This window comes from Nothobranchius furzeri, chromosome 3, assembly GCF_043380555.1.
Source record: "Nothobranchius furzeri strain GRZ-AD chromosome 3, NfurGRZ-RIMD1, whole genome shotgun sequence".
In the NCBI taxonomy this organism is placed as follows: Eukaryota; Metazoa; Chordata; class Actinopteri; order Cyprinodontiformes; family Nothobranchiidae; genus Nothobranchius; species Nothobranchius furzeri.
The window spans coordinates 55,972,582-55,992,502 of NC_091743.1; the positions used below are offsets into that span (position 1 = coordinate 55,972,582).

Consider the following 19,921-nt stretch of genomic DNA (forward strand, 5'->3'; position numbering starts at 1 on the left):
TTTTAGCACTCACTGGCTCCAAAAATGATTTAAAATTTTGAAAAAGTTGCAAAGAATGCCTTTAAACACTGGAAAAATATAGATTCTGAGTTGTATTCCTGCCCCTAGTGTCCTTTGTCTAAAGTATTAATAATTTGAATTCATGGTATGGAAGACAAACTTCTTACACTGTCTGATATTTAATGTTGGTGTTTGATAAAAAAAAAACAGTAAAGAATTTGAAGAGAACCATCACCATAGATTAAAATCTTGTCTCTTGATCTGACTCTTAACCAGATTAGCAAAGCTACAGCATATCAGCCATTTAGACAAGTCTTAGCAGGAGAGTGACGAGTGAAGCAAATCATGACTTGGTTCCAATAAATTTGTCAGTAAGACATGACAGCACATCAGCAGGACTTAATCTAAGGATCGCCCAGCAATCACGAGCAACGCCGAGTTTCCTCATGTCTGTGTCATTTATCACCACACTTTATAAAAGAATCTGAGACTGTGACCCAAGTTCTTGCATTTTATTTGTTTGTTTAAATTCTCACAGCTTGAACAATGTTATTTATTTATTTATTGGGAGAATGGATATGATTTTAGTATTTTAACTGAAAGATTTTAAACATTTTTGTCATTGTTTGTTGGAACAATTCAAATTGCAAAGTTTAAAAGACCAAGAAGTTCAAATCAAATCAGGATTTAATCACTTTGATAGCCTGTCTGGTCTGTAGAGCACTGACTTGAATGCTTTTGTTTTACATGGTTGTTTTTATTTGGCTTTTTCAAATTAGATGTCTAGACTGATTGGTAATGGTGACTGAGAACAACCTAAAGTAATTAACTTTTTCTTATTTATCAGTGACTTGTTGCTCTATGCTAAACCCACAGAGCTCTGAAGAATTATTCACTCAGTGAGGTTTCATCTGTTTTTGCTTTTTTGTCACACTTAAATGTTTTGCATCAGTAAATGTGTTTCCTTAAAGAGACAATGTGTAGTTTCTACCATTAATTTCTGAAAATGTTCATCAAAATGTTGTTGAAATTGAATGAAATGAAGTTCAGTTGTTGAAAAATATTGATGGCTTTGTAACACATAGCCATAAAAATCAGGTCTAAAATACATGGGAGCAGGTCTAAGTCTCTGGGTGTGTTTCCTTCTACGGGAGCCCATGAGGACAAAATGCATTTACTGTTTGTAACAAACGGTTACAAAAATTTCGTCATTCTTAAATGTTGTCGTTTTACACATTTACCTCTTCACTTGTTGCCAGTGATGAAAGGGAGTCCGATGTGCTTTTTATTTAGCTAAAGTTTGCACTCCCCAGGGTTTTTTGACCCTAATGGGCATCTGTTGGGAAAGTATTACTCCAACACAAAAATACTGCAAGTTCCCAACGATTTAGGTATCTAATGCCCTCTATTACCAAAGAAAATACCACAGTCACTTTAAAGCTAGAAAAACAAGCTAGCTTTTAAACACAAACACAGTCACAGAACTCTCACCCTTCCCGTCAGCCGTCATCCATCGGTCACGTCTGCCTGATACCGTAAATCCACGTTGCCAGAGGAAACAAGATTGGGCTTAACAGCAGTCACTTTTTTCTAGGTTTAAACGTCTTTTTGTTGTGCGTGACTTCAAATGGTGTTTTTCTTTTTGGGACTCTGGAAGTTTGTCCTAATTTTGAAGTGGTAGCAGCCGGCTGTTTCTCCTTCTCTGATGTTATTGAGCTGAGAAACTCTCACACCATTGGTGTTCTGTTGCTAAATACATGATATGAATGGATGGTCCATTATTTGCTCTCGGTCGGTGAGCCGTGTTATTGGCTGACTTTTGAGAAAAATACAAGGGGACTTAATTCATTTTTTAAAATATCCTAAATATATTTATAGCTGTACTAGACTTTTTGCCCCTCCCCCCAAACAAGTTGACACAAAATAAAAAGGTCACACCCTAATATGTCGTGGGATGGCCTTTAGCTTACATTACAGCACACATTTGCTGTGGCATTGTTTCGATAAGCTTCTGCAATGTCACAGTATTTATTTCAAACCAGTGTTGAATTAGTTTTTTACCAAGGTCTTGCACTGATGATGGTAGAGTCTGACCACTGCACAAAGCCTTCTCCAGCACATCCCAAAGATTCTCAATGGGGTTAAGGTCTGGACCGATAATTCCTGGCATTGTCATCTTATAATATGCCCATGCCACCAGGGTAGGAAAAATCCATAATCTGGTCATTCAGTATATTCAGGTAGTCAGCTGAACTATACTTGGAGCACATCCTGTTGCTGAACCTAGACCTGACCAACTGCAGCAACCCCAGATCAGAACAATGCCCTCACAGGTTTATTCAGGCACTAGGCATGATGGGTGCATCACTTCATCTGCCTCTCTTCCTACCGATCACTCTGGAACAGGGTCCATCTGGACTCATCAGACCAGTTTTTAATAATGAGTTGGTCAGTTCTTAACCCTGTTTTAGTCATTTCTGCAATCTCCTCAGATGTTTTCTCTGCTTGATGCATGCCAATGATCTGACCCTTCTCAAACAGACTAACATCTTTTCCACAACCACCAGATGTGTCTTTCCACATAGTTGTTTAAGAAATGAGAAGCAACTCTTTGCACCAGTTGGGGTTAAATAACTTACCAGCTAAAAGATAACCATCCATGCAGTAATTATCCAATAGGAGAACTGTAGCTTTCAAGTTTGTTGTTCCATCGTGCGATGTCGAAAACTAAATAGCATGCTGTAATTAAGACAACCTCAAACGTTCTATTTATCCCATAAACACATTTAATGAGGAAAGTTAGAAGCCGTTTTTTGTACCATCAAATCTTTTATAACTTGAGTAACATTTTGGTCATTAGAGATAACTCAGGTTTAAATGGTAAATGATCTGTATTTGTATAATGCCTTCTTAGGGTTCTACAACCCCCCAAAGGTGCTTCACAACACGATCAGTCATTCACACATTCACACGCTGGTAGGGATGAGCTACAATGTAGCCACAGCTGCTCTGGGGCTCACTGACAGAAGTGAGGCCTGCTGAACAATAGCGCCACCGGTCCCTCCGACCACCACCACCAGGCAAGGTGGGTTAGTGTCTTGCCCAAGGACACAATAGCACCATCCTCTGGTGGGAGCCAAGATCGAACCTGCAACCTTCCAATCACTGGACAACTCGCTCTGCCTCCTGAGCTACTGCTGTCCGATAACTCAACTTTAAGGATCGACATTATTCTTGCAATGGATGTGCATGAAATAAAAAACAGCAAGTAAAAAAATCTAAATAACAATATTTATGCATAAATGTTCTAGTTGAAAATAACTGTATCTGCAGAAAGTGTCACCAATTTCTTAAATATGTTTTAATACATTAAGATTTTCCTGAGTTACGATCGAAAGAACTAATTCAGTTTCTGACATCATTTTTCTCTCTGTGCTTCCCCTCCGACTCTCCAGTTTCTTCCTCCAGGAGGCCCCTGGCTCCACCCAGTTTAATGTGCATGTAGGTTACAGACCAGGACTTGTAATTTTGGCTTATGCATATTTGAGGACTTTAACTTCAGCCACAGGGCAGCAGAGTGAAAGCCAAACTCTTTGCTCTACCCTCAACCCTCTGGAGGCAGGCGTTGCAGATTTGCAACGTTAAAACCTACCTACCTGGTTACTCCACATACGTATTTCATGAGCATTTTTTTAAACTCAGAAATACCCCTGAAGGACTTAGTTGTTCGTCCTTTTATCAAAACTTATTTTGAGCCTGAGAGGGTTAACCAGATTGCTCCATCTCTCAGTTTTACTGTGTGGGTCATATTTAATTTTATCTTTAACTTAACAACTTACATTTGCATTTCATCAACTTTTTCAGAAATCATTTGGGCTTTTCTTAATAATGTCCTAACAAACAATTTTTAACAAACAAAATGCACTTTGGTAGAGCTTCTTGATTTTATTCTGAAAAACAAACCTTTCTGTTTCAACGAATCAATATTCTGGATGTGTTCCAGTCAACGCTGGAATGATGTGTGCATGTAGTAAAGTCTTAGCTCAAACGGCAAGTGCAGAAGGACCGTGTGGAAAAGTGATGTTAGAAGGGACTTTGATCCATTTAGTCTCTTGTGTGGTTTGGATTCTTTGATGTCCTTGTTCATACATTATAGAAGGAAACTCTCTGAAGGACTCCTTCCTTTCATTCCTGGGAACACTGAACATTGGTGTTGTGTCATTTGAACTCGGTACGGTCTAGAAGTCCAGAAGTATCTGTAACTTCAAAAAAAAAAAACAAAAAAAACAATGTTGCCATAAAGATGAATAAAACACCGTAAAGGTGGTTAGAATAAAAGGAGTTTCTTCTGCAGCCCTGAAGTTAGAAAACAGTTTGAGAGGCTTCATTTGCCTCATTGTTGCTGTTTGTGTAACTGGAAACAATCTAAGAAAAATATTAATCATTGAGTTTAGGAGTTAAAATCATTTTTAAGTATCTAAGTAAAGTGCTTCCTTAAGTGACTTGTGTTTATGAGTTCATATCAGTTATGTTTTCATCTTCATTTGAAGGTAATGATCTCCTTTCAGTGTCTGATAAATCGTTCTCTGGTAGACATGTGAGTTTTTATTACATGCTTTGTCACACTAAATCATTCTGTTTTCACTCTTGATCTCATCGGTGTTATTTTGCTTCATTAAAGCATCTTGTATTTGCTGTAAATACACTTCAAAACATATTTGAATATAATTGCAACAAATTTGGAGAAACATCTTTAGTAAGATGGTGATTAGGAAGTTGCTCTTCCCTTGGGTTTTCTTTGCTAATTCTTCACTCTGTTTCCCAGCAGTGCATTCCCACAGTGCTTCTACTACATAAATCCATGGTTATGCCGTGCCCCAGGCCCCGTTCTCCCAGCACTACTCTCTCAGACCCAGTGAGATTGCAGCTATATTCTAAGACACGTCGATATCAAGGCCTGTGGGACAACTTTATCTAGCCCATGAGATCACATTTTATAAGCACTATATCCACCCTGAGGCAGTATACCACTAGAAATACAAACCCCAGAATGCATTTTGATATGGAGCGCTGCCACAAGTCCAGCTACCCCTCTCCTCAGGTGCAGCACTTCTTGTATTTGTCTCATCCTGATGGAAAGGACATGGGAGACCGAGTCTGCTCATTTCGATTAAAAGTAGAACATACTAGTGCCACACTTATGCTGCCGTTTCCTCACCAAGAACCCTGCAAACACCAGAATCTCAGGATCTGGTGGATTCCTGCAGCATGTGATCCTCAGCCTGTGTGATGGAGGTTTAAGCAAACAAACATTGCATTAATTATCATTGCAGACTCATTTAAAAAGCCCCTCGATTTTTTCTCCTAAAGGTTTGGTTTGTCTAATTCGGTTGTTTGCAGGTAACCTTTTAAACTTTGCTGCATTAACATTCAAAGACGTGGCTTGTACTTAATGTTGCATATACATTTATAGCTCTGTTTCTCATGCTGGTGTTGTAGCTTACTTTTAGCACAAGAGTCCGTTATTAATTTACTGTTGTAGAACCAAAAGTGAAACTCTTCTCCTCGCTATGCCTTTGTCTTTTTAACACCTTAATCTAACTGCTGAAATATCTCCTCAGACTTCATTAGTTTCTACAGGAGCGGTTCATCACTAAATCAAACAAATCAGCTGTGTTCATGATCTAAAACAGGACATGCAGGAAACGTGCTTGAAGCAGACTCCATTGCTAGCAATTCAGCTTCACTTTAATAAGTCCAACAGGGACCGGACTGGCAACTCTGAAGTTGCAAGTGCGGTATTCTGGCCACTGGGGGCAGTGGGGATCTGAGTGACATTTCATTAACCATTTAAAGGGTCATTTTAGCTCAAGAGAAGGATAAAGAAATATGAAAAAAAAAATTCATAGAATGCCTTTAAGCTTCTTGGGTTTATCTATATTTAAGAAATGTGTATTTTGTGACTGACACAGTGAATGTAGATTTTTCAGTAAGCAAATACAAAAACAATTCAGCTATTTGAGTTTCAACACACACACACACACACACACACACACACACACACACACACACACACACACACACACACACACACACACACACACACACACACACACACACACACACACACACACACACACACACACACACACACTGTGCTGGTAATTAGCCCTTTTATGATACAAATGGCTGTGTGAGGTAGACATGAGTGTCCAGCTCTGACTCTATTCAGGTTATTGTCATAAAGGCTAACATTTCATCGGCATGAGTCGGCACAGTCCTGAACTTCTGTGTTGCTAGCGTGTGTGAGAGCACCGAGAGAATTATTGTCTGCACATAGTGGGCTGGCCCTGGAGTGTCCCATTATCATGACAGAGTGCCAGATAGGAACAGCGTGTTCCCTTGCAACCCAACTTGTATCCTGTCATGCCACATATCTGCAGTGGTCCTGACCACCATTTAAAAGTTACAAAAGCAAAAGTGTGTTAGAAACTGTCAGAGGTACTGGATCAATTGTTCCCTGTAGCTTTTGCTTTTAGTATTAATCTGAGCAATAGGGACACATTTACTTTTAAATGACTAAACCTATTCAAAATGAAACCTAATTGTTATCAACGATGCAGTGAAGCTTAGGAAGAACTGAGATTCATTACAATTTAAATGTATGAGACAAGTAAGATGGTGTATGAGGGCCACTCAGATAAGAAGGATGATTCTCCGTATGGTTTGAAGCAGAAGATTAACAGGCAGACTGGTGCTGCGTCTGCAGCGATGCGGGCATTGTACTGGTCAGTCGTGGTGAAGAGAGAGCTGAGCTGGCAGGCAACGCTCTTGATTTACCGGTCGATCTACATTACTACCCTCATCTATGGTCACGAGCTTTGGATAGTAAAAATTTCAGGAGTAATTCCTGAGGGGGACATTAAAAAAAGCTTTTTTTTATCATGTGCTGATGTGTCTTAAATGTCTCATATATTATTAAATAATAGCTGTTGTTCCTTATTAGTCCATTTATAGTCAAGACCTGTCTACAGGATTTTGGATGCTCTACCAATAATATTAGGAGTAGTAATACTAAGAAAGAAAGGTGTCAGTTAGCTACACCATAGACAACCTAACTTGTTCCACTGTCATTTTTAAAATGACAGTGTCAATTGTGTGTTAGTCTAATATTATGACATTTATGAGAGGATGATGGCAGTGTGTCAACAGTCTGTCCTCTCTCTCTTACTATCTGTTCTTTCTACATAAACATATCTGTCTTCCTCTTTTGTTATCTCTCCTTTCTCTTTAACCCAGTGTTAATATAAACACATCACGCTGCTTAAGCTAACAATGTATGTCGTCTTTGTTAAACATGCCAGACTTCACACAAACGAGCTGAACTGTAGCTTTATGTGTCCTGTGCTGTGCTTGTTGAACAAGTGTAGTGACCAATAACCATATTTTTTTTGCATTAAAAGCACGACTGAATGCATTAAAAACTTACCAGGCACATATTTACATGTCGCTCTGCTCTTCTCTGCACCTCACAGCACGTTCTGGGTGCGAGCAGCAGCAGCAGCCCCTCCCATCGGAGAAACCGATTGTTGGACTGAACCACCGAGTATTAGGTGGCAGGGTGTGTGTGTGTGTGTGTGTGTGTGTGTGTGTGTGTGTGTGTGTGTGTGTGTGTGTGTGTGAATCTTTCACTTCTTCTAACTCTCAAACAGTGTGGTTTTAAGTAACACAACTTGTATTGTGCGTTCAACAAAAGTGAACATATTGTTAAAATAAAAAAAAACATTTTGTGTTTTATGGAGGGTTGGGGGGACACATTTATGTCAGAGGGGGACATGTCCCCTCTGTCCCCCCCAGGATTTTGGCCTATGATCTTGACCGAAAAAATGAGACCAAGCGGCAAAAATTAGTTTTCTCTACAGAGTTTCTGGGCTCTCCCTTAGAGATTGGGTTAAAAGCTCGGTCATCTGGGAGGGGCTCGGAGTAGACCCGCTGCTCCTCCACATCAAGAGGAGCCAGTTGAGGTAGTTCATGCATGGGGTTAGGATGCCTCCTGGACACCTACCTGGTGAGGTTTTCTAGGCACGTCCAACCAGGAGAAGACCTGAAGGAAGACCCAGAACACGCTGGAGGGACTATGTCTCATGGCTGGCCATGGAACGCCTTAGGGTTCCCCCAGAAGAGCTGGCCCAAGTGGCTGGAAAGAGGGAAGTCTGGGCCTCTCTGCTTAGGCTGTTATCATTGAAGGCCGACCCCAGAGAAGCAGATGAAAATGGATGGATGGATGTTTCCACACTAGGTTAAAAATGGGGATAGTAATTTGACATAGAAAAAAGCTAAATCAATCTGACACACTTGATTTGTGCAAAAGCAAATTATTAATATGAGATTTTGATAATAAATTTACTTAAAATAAACAGCATTGTGTCTCAAGATGAACACAGCTTGTAAATAATGTCTCACTAGGCTTATGCTGCAGTTTGCCATATCAAGAAAACAATAATAAAATGTTTTTGTTAAGTTCAGAGATATTTTTAAAGTTTTTAAGGTATACGTGTATATTTGAAACTCTTATTTTGAAGGAATAAAATACGTTCTGATAGTTCTGGTGTAGACGTTTTGGCATACAGTAGATACCTAAATCTAGATTATTTAAAGTAACTGATATTTTATACTTTTTCAAGAGGTTTTCTCAAAGACACGGTGTCCAGTTTTTAGGTTCCTAAATTCCATCCTAAATCTGATTGTCTCGTCGGAGCTCCTTCATATTCAGAGTCGAGTGCTCGCTCACTTACGGCTTACATTAGAGCACTCACATGAACACACCATAATATTTTTACTTGTGTCAAACAAAAGTGTTGACACTCTGAAAAAGAACAATTCCCCCCATGTCATCCACTGTCTGCTATCCTCAGAGTCTCTCACTGGCCAGACGCACGGTTGTACACCTCTGCAAGGCTATCCAGGCAGCAGGACACAAACACCATGTTTCTATGCAAATCTAGAAACGGGGCTGTTTGAACAGTTTTCCTACTTTTTGCCTTTCCGTTGAACAAAATGTGTTCATATTTTTTCAAGAATGTGCTCAAAATTTTTATCCAAATTCTGTATGGGTGACTATTTTGCTACTACGTTTACAAATCTAGTCATTTAACTGGATGTTTCAGGATGACAGATATTCAGAGGAGATGGGCAAGAACAAAATGTCTCAACTAGTGAAGAAGTGAAGCATTTGGTGATTAAATCTCACGTTGTTCTGCCTTACTTCTGTTCTCACTCACAATCTGACCTTAAAGCAGCAGTGCATCCACCCTGACAGATCAGCCTTAAAATATTAAACTTTTTTACTGCTTTCTTTGTAAGGATTTACATTATACTGGTGTAACCGGTGGTTTATACAGTTGGTGTGAGTGTCTAGCTCCAGCAGAGACATCCTCCTGCGAGGAAAAATAAGACTTTTGACAATGTAATGCCTCTGACTCAAGCAGCCCCAGCATGAATTTGGATTCATCTAGTGTTTGCAGATCAATATCACCAGATATTCATTTGCTTTATGATATGAAAAATAAGTGAGACTTCACAGAAGTCACAGGCTTGAAATAAAAGGCTTTAGTTAAAAAAGAAGAGACAGTAGCAGAGTTCATAGGTCAGGCATTAATCTAAATATGATGTCTGATAGCTCTGAGTCTTCCCTGTAATAAATCTGCTGTTGTTTTTCATAAAGGACACACATAACTCATGCTATTTATCACTCCAACCTCAGATCATTATGAATCATGCTTCTTCCATTTATCATCTAGTGCAGGGAACCAAAGCACCATCTGAACTATGCTGTAATCTCACGGTGGGATTAAGCTTGTTTGATTCATTGTCGACTAATGTTAAAGCATTTTGCAGATGCTTTTATCCAAAGCGACTAAAAGCATAACCCAACATGCCTTTTTTTGGGCCAATGGGAGGAAACCCTTACATGCACGCATGAGGAGATCATGTGCAAGAAGAGTCACTGCTGGGATTCAAACCTGCAACCCTCTTGCTGTGAGACAACAGAGCTTACAGCTGCACCACCAGCATGCGATTTGTTTCTCCGTAAATCATAAAAATGGGTTCTTATTGGAGGCAAGAAATAGCATTTCCCTTAATTTCATAGTAGACAAGTGGATTTTTATCGTCATAAATTATTTCAGACATTTGATGCTATTTGTTTTTATTAGTAAGATCTAAACTATTCACAAAAGCCTCTCACATAATTGGTGGCTGTGATTTGCATTAGAAATGTCACACCCCTCCTGGCCTGGGAATTACCAGGAGGGGCAACACAAGTGTGCTAGGAGAAAAATAGGGGATTACAGGAATTTTATTCACAATTGGTGTCTCTGTAAATAAACTCTGAAATGGAAAACTCAACAAAAGGGCAGAGGTTCGACTTGGTCAACTAATCTAAAAGAATAATAAAGAATCAGTCCCACAACTATGGCTCAGCAAGAAGCCAACATTTCACCTTCTTTTTCTCAATGGCTCCAGGTGATCCTCTCCAGGCAGCTCAGGTGTTGTCAGTGGTAGGGTGAAGGTGGTGGATAGGGTCTCCTCTCTCTGTCACTTGGAACAGATTTCCTTTCATCTCCCAGTGCTCCTTCCTTCTTTTCTGTCTGTCGTCGTCTTTGACATCACCCTCCGTTGTTCTCTCCTCTCTCGTCGTTGTCGGCCTCCTCCTTTTCCTGCCTCCCTCTCCACTTCTTTCTTCCCCCCTGAAGCTCTCGAGTGATCTGCAGCGGCTCCCTTTTGTAGAGGCATGAGGGGTCCTGATCGGTCGCAGCTGATGTCCACAGGCAGGCGGGTGTGGAGGAGTCTCAGCGTGCCCCTGTCCGTGGTGCTAATCCTCTGAACAGCATAGAGGGGCAAGAGCTGGAGGGTGCTGTCCAGGGTCCTGAACCTGGATAAGTTGAACTGCTTTTAAATGAGCTCAGGAACTACAACAGGGTGTTCTGTGTCCAAATTTGCATTCATAACCTTGCTTGTTTGGAGATTCGCTATAACAGCTTAAAAAATAAAACTTAAAAATTTGATCAAATTCTTATTGGAAGGCCAGTGCTGAATAAGAATCTAAAATTGGTGTCAACTTTGAAAACCACAATAAGTGGTTCTTAAAACGTAAATCACAGTACACACACACACACACACACACACACACACACACACACACACACACACACACACACACACACACACACACACACACACACACACACACACACACACACACACACACACACACACACACACACACACACACACACACACACACTCCTGCCATCCAAATGCCTCTCTAAACCTCCAGGAAGGCATTGTACCAGGCTAAATGCTGGCAGCTCTAAATCTCAGGAGGTCAGTGTGTATGTACAGCATGCCAGACAGCTCCTGCATCCTAATGATCTGCTTTTGGTCCCTCTCTGTTTTCAGAGATTTACTATTCTGGGCTGTGTCCTTAATCTCTATTCACCTGAGCTTCCTATAACCTCAGGGACTCACCTTTAGGGGGAGAAATGATCAAAGTGTAGAGAAAGGTGTCATTACACCTATACCCTGTCCTTCCAGTGCATCACATTCAGGTAGCAGAACTTCAAACGACCTTCATATGGCCGAGCTGAAATTCACTGCCAGAAACCTGATCCCCCTAAATTTAAAATGTCTGGTTTTCTTTCTGGATTAAGAAAAATATAACAACGTATCAAATGTAAGCAGCAGTCTGCTGTTTTGACAAAGAAATTCAAATCCTTTGACAGTCTGATGCCTACTCACTCATGCTATGCTGTACAAACACTATAATACATGATATTTTATTAAATAAGATGTATTACAGTTTAACTGTGAAAGTGTAAAACGTGAAGAATCTGTAGCGTCTTCTCACAGCCAGTTCAGATGTATTCAACTGAATTATTTACAGCATATTTCTATTATTTGCCCACATAAATGTAAAATGTGCACAGATTTGCCAGCACCTTTATACTGAAGGCACCCACATCTGGAATGCATCTGGATTAGCGATACGTACAGTAGAGCATTTAATCTACTCTTAAGCAGCAACAGTTGAAAGGATGGTTTCCCTGAGCAATTAGGAAAAATCTAATCTGCCCTTTAATTCTCAAATATGTGGGTTCAGATTGCCTAAAGGTGTGAATGGACAGATAAAACATGGATTTAGAATCCCAAAACACAATTTAGAAATCTCCACACATCTTAAGACCAGCTTTATTGTACTCTATTTACAATAGTTGGTTATAAAACACCAGCTAAATTATCCCTCATACAGATCAATTCACAAACTCTTAAGATCAATCAGAATAAATAAGACTTTTGCAGTATCGAACTCGGGCCACCGCAGGCAACAGAGTAATTAGCACCACAGTAAAGCTTCATTTTATGTTGATGAATTCTTTATCTCAGTGGAGATATTGAAACTAAGATAGCATAACTCGACTGTAGCCTCAGGGTGCTTTACAAGCCTGTATGAAATAAAAATAACCTTGAGGAGGTTTTATGTAATTCTACATAGTTAATTGTCATTTATTGTTTTCAATTTGTGGATATCTGGAATTTAGAACAGCTATTGATGAAAATTGTTTTAATGCCAGGCTGTCTGGAAAAGTGTGTAAATAGGACCCATGGGTTGAAACAGTATGATGTTATTGCATCTTGCAGAAACAGTTTCGCAATGGGCTCATGATTTTATCTGTGGATGTATTATGCTACACATAATGTGTCCTTCTGGTAAATTAGCCATTTTTATTTTTGTGCACATAGACATAAAATAGCCACATTTGCCAATATGGCCAAAGCATATTTTGTGAAGAGCCGTCATTAGAGGAAAGTTTGCCAGGTTTGTTGAGTGAAAGAGTCAAAGCGAGATTAGAAGCTGGTTCAGTGATGGATTTGCATACGAGCGTCTCATCTCACTCAAATAAATCTGCTGTTTGGCCCAGAAACTTCAAGATTTACTTAACTTTGTTGTGTTTGATGTTTGGCTGCGTTCAAGGATTTTAAACGACGTTTTTGGGTTATACCCACAAGCTTTGCACATGCACTTACACAAAAACACAATGCATCATGTCCTCTTTTAAGCATCCATTCATGTGAAATTTTATGCTCTTATAGACAAGACCTTGACAGTTTAATCTACAGGTCCTGGCCATTAAATTAGAATATCATGACAAAGTTGATTTATTTCAATAATTCCATTCAAAAAATGACTTTTATATTAAATTAATTTATTACACACAGACAGATATATTTTAATTGTTTATCTCTTTTATGACTGGCAACTAATGAAAATCTAAAATTTAGTTTCTCAGAAAATTAGAATCTTGTGAAAAGGTTCAATATCGAAGACCCATGGTGCCACACTCTAATCAGTTAATTAACGTAAAACACCTGGAAAGCTTTTAAATTGTCTCTCAGTCTAGCTCTGTAGGCTACATGATCATGGCAAAAACTGCTGATGTCACAATTGCCCAACAGATGACCATTGACACCTTGCACAAAAGGGCAAGACACAAAAGGTCAAATTTCCACAGTCAGTGGGTGCCATGTCATCTGCTGGTGTTTGGACCTCAAAAAACACAATGGACAAAGTCAACGCAACTGTCTACCGGAAGTTTTAGAGCACTTCATGTTTCCTGCTGCTGACCAACTTTATGGAGATAAAGATTTCAGTGTTCACAATGCCAACGCTATCAGTCCCTGGTTTAAGGGCCAAGATATCCCTCTTCTTGATTGGCCAGTAAATTGACCAGATCCTAACCCCATAGAAAATCTATGGGGTATTGTGAAGAGGAAGATGCAATACGCCAGACCCAACAATTCAGAAGAGCTGAAGACTACTATCACAGCCACATGGGCTCTTATAACACTTGAGCAGTGCCACATCTATAAACAGCTCTATAAATACCGTATTTTCCGGACTATAAGCCGCTACTTTTTCCCCACGCTTTGAACCATGCGGCTTATAATGAGGTGCGGCTTTACTGAAGATTTTCCTTCACCTGCTGGGGGCGCTTTAGCAGAAAGTGAAACAGGTGGAAGTCAAAAGTGGAAATGGAAGAAAGTGCTCATTTTCATTTAGCACATGCAAGCAGCCGGCATGACGAAGACTCTTTTTCAAATCCATACCCCCTCATCATGGTAACTACACGTATGACTTCATATGTTGCTGCATTTAAGTTGAAGGCCATCGATCTGGCAGTAAAGGAGGGAAACAGTGCTGCCGCACGTAAGCTTGGCATGAATGAATCCATGGTTCGGCGCTGGAGATGGCAGCGGGAAGAATTCATTCAAGCTAGCTTCTCCCGGGGATGATGACAGCAACACGGAGAGTGACACTGGCATCGCCACAGAAAGGTATGTGACGAAGCTCTTCTGAGGCTGTTCAATTCCGACACTGAAGAAGATGACTTCAGTGGTTTCAATGTGCAGGAGGATAATGAATAAACTAATCAATAACTTTTCTGTTTTGTTTGAAACTGATCAGTTCAGTTATGTTCAGTTAAACTACGTTTTCAATTCAGTAGATATCCGGTAGATATCTGCGGCTTTTAGCCCGGGGCGGTTTATAAAAGTACAGTTCCATGTGTTTTTAAAAACTTAGTAGGTGCGGCTTGTATTGAGGCGTGCTCTATAGTCTGGAAATTACGGTATCTTAAACCACATTTTTCAATTACCAAAACCTGGATATTACAGTGAAATGCATTTATCTACTTATCAACTCACTGTGTATGACTCATCTTTGTCCGTCATCTAGAACTTTCTGGTTGACCCAGGCACTCAGAGTTGACTTGTTTGTTTTGCAGTGGCGGCTGGTGACAGATTTTGGATGGGGCACAATTTAACAAGTGGTGTGCCCGAAAAGAGCACACCAGCTGAGATTTGCATGACCTGTTATGGGAAGGTGCATAAGAATAACAAGGTGTTTTAATAAATATGTACTATAAACATGTTTCTTATCCATTTGCTTTCTTACAAAATGATAGTTTATGGGCAGATAAATAAATAAAAAAAGACAGTTTTTTTGAGAGAAAAAAAAATCAAAGAAATTCTTTTAAAAAATGTGTCATTTCAAGTCACATTCCTGGTTTTCAAACCAACAGCTAAATTTAAGCAGGCAGAAAAAAACATAAAAATATTCACTAAACATTAGTCGTTTAAATAAAACGTGTCAAAAACACAAATATTTATTCATTATTTCTACATATTTCCAGTCAAAAACAAGTGGTTTTTAGGAGAAACACGGATTCGAAAAGTGATGACATTATGGATGTATTAAATATATATATATATATATATATATATATATATATATATATATATATATATATATATATATATATATATATATTTTTTTTTTTTTTTCATTTTTCTAATAATTAGGTCTGAAATGTGGGCTTGGGATGACTGGGCTGAATTCAGATGCACTATCCACATATTACCGCCAGGGAATGTCAAATCACCATTCTTATGCATCGCACCGATAGACCACTAACAGCGAAATTTTTCCAACAATGTGCTTAATATTCACCAATATATGCGAATTCAGCATAAAAACAAACAAAGCTAATTTCATGAAGTTAAAAGCATTAACTCAGTCTTACCTTTGCTGGTTTAAAGTTGTAATAATCCAGATTATAGTAAAATAAATCCACTTTTTTACACACAGGAGAGTGGTCAAAAGTCTCTGATGCCACATTCCATCATCTTCTGGTTCTGCATGATAACAAAACTCCACGAGGTATACTCAGCTGCTCTACAACAACCACTTATGGTCAACTGTGGAGAATTGAAGGTTCTGTCGTGAGCTGAGACTGACTGCCTTCTGAGTGTGTCTTCATGGGAGCTGTACCTCTGCGCTCAAAGGTTCTCCTATTTGTATTGGAGGGGGCTCCAACGCGCATGCGCCAGTTAGCATAGGCCTGTGTTATAGATTGCTGCACCCAAAAGTAACATGAAATAGTCACAGGACAATTCGGTAGTGTTAAAAATGCAAATAACATTTTAAGCTACATCTAAATATAGATTATACACAGCAACAAAGTCTGTATGACATAGAGATTGTTTAGTTTAATTTTCATGGTTTACTTTTTTATATTTTGTGATTCTTCTTCTTCTTCCTGTGAGATTGGTGGGACGACGCCCTGGCGCCCCCATGGACGAGTCGCCACTGTTGTTCTGATACATGGACTGCAGTATCCCAATTTGACCACAGTGTGTCATTCTTACTTGATGCAACTTTAAAAAACTTTCTAATCACAAGATGATAATCTCAAACGTACCTTAATTGCCAGAAGACGTAAATCACATTTCTTATTTATCGGATGTTGTTGCTTGATGAATGCCAATGTTATCTCAGACAAAGATAGTGAATCTTCTTGCTTTTTCAGTCTTTACAAATTTATCAGCGACAGCAGATTGCTTCTTTGGACTTTTTGAAATCCAGGGCTTCTGCAGTACAGAAGGAAAGTTCAGTATTTCAATCTTTATTTTCCCAGTATATTGTCCTTGTGCAAAGCAGTGAACCCTTCTTTGTCTCTGACATGTTCAATTGTGTGTTTTTGGTATATGATGGAAAAGAAAACAGCTTTTCTGGTCAAAGATTTGGTAAATATAATAAAAAGCCAGAAGAATAAAAGCTGCAAGTAACTCAAGTTCTCTCAGTATTTTTACAGGGACCATATCATGTAAAACTCACTTTTGCACTTTTTTTTAACCATGTGATGTTTTACAATGATTAAGTTTTTCGCGTTTTTTAAGGGAGGGTGGGAAGGGGCATATTTGTATCAATTTATATCAGTATCGGAAATTGTGAGTTGGACAATATCGGCATATTGGTAGAAATCCAACATCGAGAATGCCTAGTTTAAAAATTATTCAGTTTTAATTTTATCCTTGTTGAACAATGTTGAATCTTGGACTCTAGTTTGTAATTTTCATTTTCTCATGCTATGAGATTGCATTAACGTTGCTAATAACAGAAACTCAAATTAATTGGATATATTTCCATTTTTGAATGCACCCACTGAATGTTCAGACTCTAAATATATATTATGTTATTTTCTGTTGAATACACACTCTGCATATGAACATGATAGCACTGAGTGATGGTTCCATGTATATGTGTGTGTGTGTGTGTGTGTGTGTGTGTGTGTGTGCGTGCGTGTGTATGTGTGTGTGTTTGTCTTTATGTGTCAGCTTTTCAGAGGTTTTTGGGGAAGGAGGATGTGTCCCAGGAGCTGGAAGAGGTCCATGCGGAGGCACGGGCTCAGGACAACCTCCATGCTGCCTCTGTGCTACAGCTGCTGAGGAGCCCAGCTGTTCGTTGGCAGCTCATCACCATTGTCATCACCATGGCCTGCTATCAGCTCTGTGGCCTCAATGCTGTAAGATAGGACGCTAATGTAACATCTATGTCATATTAATCCAATTATTTATGTTGTTCATATTAAAAATGTGCCACATTTAGCACTTTGATATACATACTGTGTGTGTGTGTGTGTGTGTGTGTGTTCTTGTACATACTACAGACTGAGGACCATTTAGACCATTTTCCCAGCAATGTGGGGACATTTTTCAAAGTGAGGACATTTTTTTGGTCCTCACTTTTTTAGAAGCTTACCAGTTGGTTTTAGAGGCATGGTGTGAATTAAGTTTTAGTTAAGGTTAGGAATAGATCAGCATTGGTTAGGGTTAAGCATAGTGGAGTCACAAAAATCAATGGAAGTCAATGGAGGGTCCTCACCATGATAGAAAAACAGACGTGTGTGTGTGTGTGTGTGTGTGTGTGTGTGTGTGTGTGTGTGTGTGTGTGATGCCTTGATAAATGTATGGTTAATGTACATGGTTGCTATGGTGACGCCCCTTACTGAAAAACTGTTGAAAGTGTGGTTTTGTGGGAATGCCACAAACAAAAAATATATCTATCCATCATTTTTCATCTGCTTATCCATGGTTTGGTATTGGGGGCGGTTGCCTAAGCAGAGAGGCCCAGATTTTCCTCTGTCCAGCCACTTGGACCAACTCCTCCAGGAAAACCCCAATGTGTTCCCTGTCCAGCTAAGAGACACAGTCCCTACTGCATGTCCTGGGTCTCCCTTTAGGTCTCCTCCCGGTTGGACATGCCTGGAAAACATCACCAGGGAGGCATCCAGGAGGCATCCTAACCAAGTGCCTGAGCCACCTCAACTGGCTCCTTAGTGTGGAGAATCATCTCTGAGCCCCTCCTCGATGACCAAGCTTCTCATCTTATGGCTAAGGGAGAGCCCAGACACCCGGCGAACAAAACTAATTTTGGCCGCTTGTATCCGCGATCTAATTCTTTCAGTCACTACCCAAAGCCCGTGACCTTAGATGAGGGTTGTAACAACCGGTAAATTGAGAGCTTCTTCTTTCAGCTCAGCTCTCTCTTCACCACGACAGATCAGTACAACACATCACTACAGATGCAGCACATATCTGTCTACAGATCTCACGCTCCATCTTCCCCTCACTCGTGAACAAGAGCCCGAGATACTTAAACTCCTCCACTTGAGGCAGGACCTCATCCCTGACCTGTAGAAGATGCTCGTCCTTTGCCAAATCATACCTGTTGTAGATATGTCTTTATAAGAGCTCAGTGTAGAATGAACTGGCGTGATTTCTGACTGGTATGGTGATTTATCAGCTAGTTCAAGCAGGGCAAAGCAAATTGCTGTTATATTAAAACAAAAATAATCTCAAAAATGCCAAAGCAGTTCAGGCCGTAACTGAAGCTAGCTGTTAGCACAGCTAACTCCAAGGCTTCCAGTGTCATTACATTCATGCTGTAACAAGCCTTTAATGTGAAACAGATGCAAATCAAAGGTTTTAAAGTACTATATGCATGACCCACTACTAACTTATTTTGGAAAAATATTGTTATAAGGTCCCAAAAGTAACCATAGCACTGCTTGAACTAGGTTTTTAATGATCATTTCCCTCTTCAACAAACTGCTGTCGATAATAAAGCCATGTGCAACATGTACTGTAAGATATTAATACTTCATAATCTTTTCACCTACCTCGCTTGAAAGTATCTGATCCATCATTTTAAATATCCGGTCAGCCCTGGATAACATGGCTCCACATAAGTCAGCATGAACAGTTTTATGATTATTTTGACATTTTAAAACTTTTGGATACTGACATGTGGGGCGACGGTGGCACAGGAGTAAGTGCTCGCCCCGTAATCGAAAAGTTGCAGGTTCGAGCCCCGCTCAGTCTGTCGCTGTCGTTGTGTCCTTGGGCAAGAGACACTTAACTCACATTGCCTGTTGGTGGTGGTCGGAGGGACCGGTGATGCCTGTGCTCGGCAGCCTCACCTCTGTCAGTGCGCCCCAGGGCAGCTGTAGCTACATCGTAGCTCATCCCCACCAGTGTGTGAATGTGTGTGTGAATGACTGATTGTGTTGTAAAGCGCCTTGGGGGGTTCCAGGACTGTAGAAGGCACTATATCAAATACAGGCCATTTACCATTTAGAAAAAAAGAAATTCTTGTGGGTTATTTGTAGAACTACTCAGATGTGTTGTCCCATTAAAGTGACACAAACATCAATACTGCTTGTCAGGAGGTGGATCAGGTGCAGCAGCTCGCATCATTTTAGCCTTCCCTCTTGGGATGCTTGCATCCGCAGTTGTGACCCCGTATGTGTGATGGCTTTGTGGAAAACTCAAGCATAGACAAAATAAGAACAGACATTATAAAAAAAACATCAAAATGAAGTAGTACAAATGTAGGGTAGGTGAAGGGTGGGTTGTCCTTTACAAAGGAAAAAGAAAAAGCAATGAACAAGCCTTTCCACTTCAGATTCAGACACCTTTCAAAAGGTTTGTATTCAGCATGGCTGTGTTTGAGACCCCATGG

The 19,921-nt window shown here is 39.9% G+C and overlaps 1 protein-coding gene across 9 annotated transcripts in view; it reads left to right on the forward strand.

Moving 5' to 3' along the window:
- slc2a9l2 (solute carrier family 2 member 9, like 2) overlaps nt 1-19,921 on the forward strand; it is a 213,261-nt gene that overhangs the window by 89,884 nt on the left and 103,456 nt on the right. For all 9 annotated transcript variants that reach the window (XM_015959326.3, XM_015959330.3, XM_054751410.2 and 6 more), the window contains one exon: nt 17,236-17,423. In XM_015959326.3, coding sequence (XP_015814812.3) covers nt 17,236-17,423 — 188 coding nt within the window. The remainder of the gene's footprint in view (nt 1-17,235; nt 17,424-19,921) is intronic.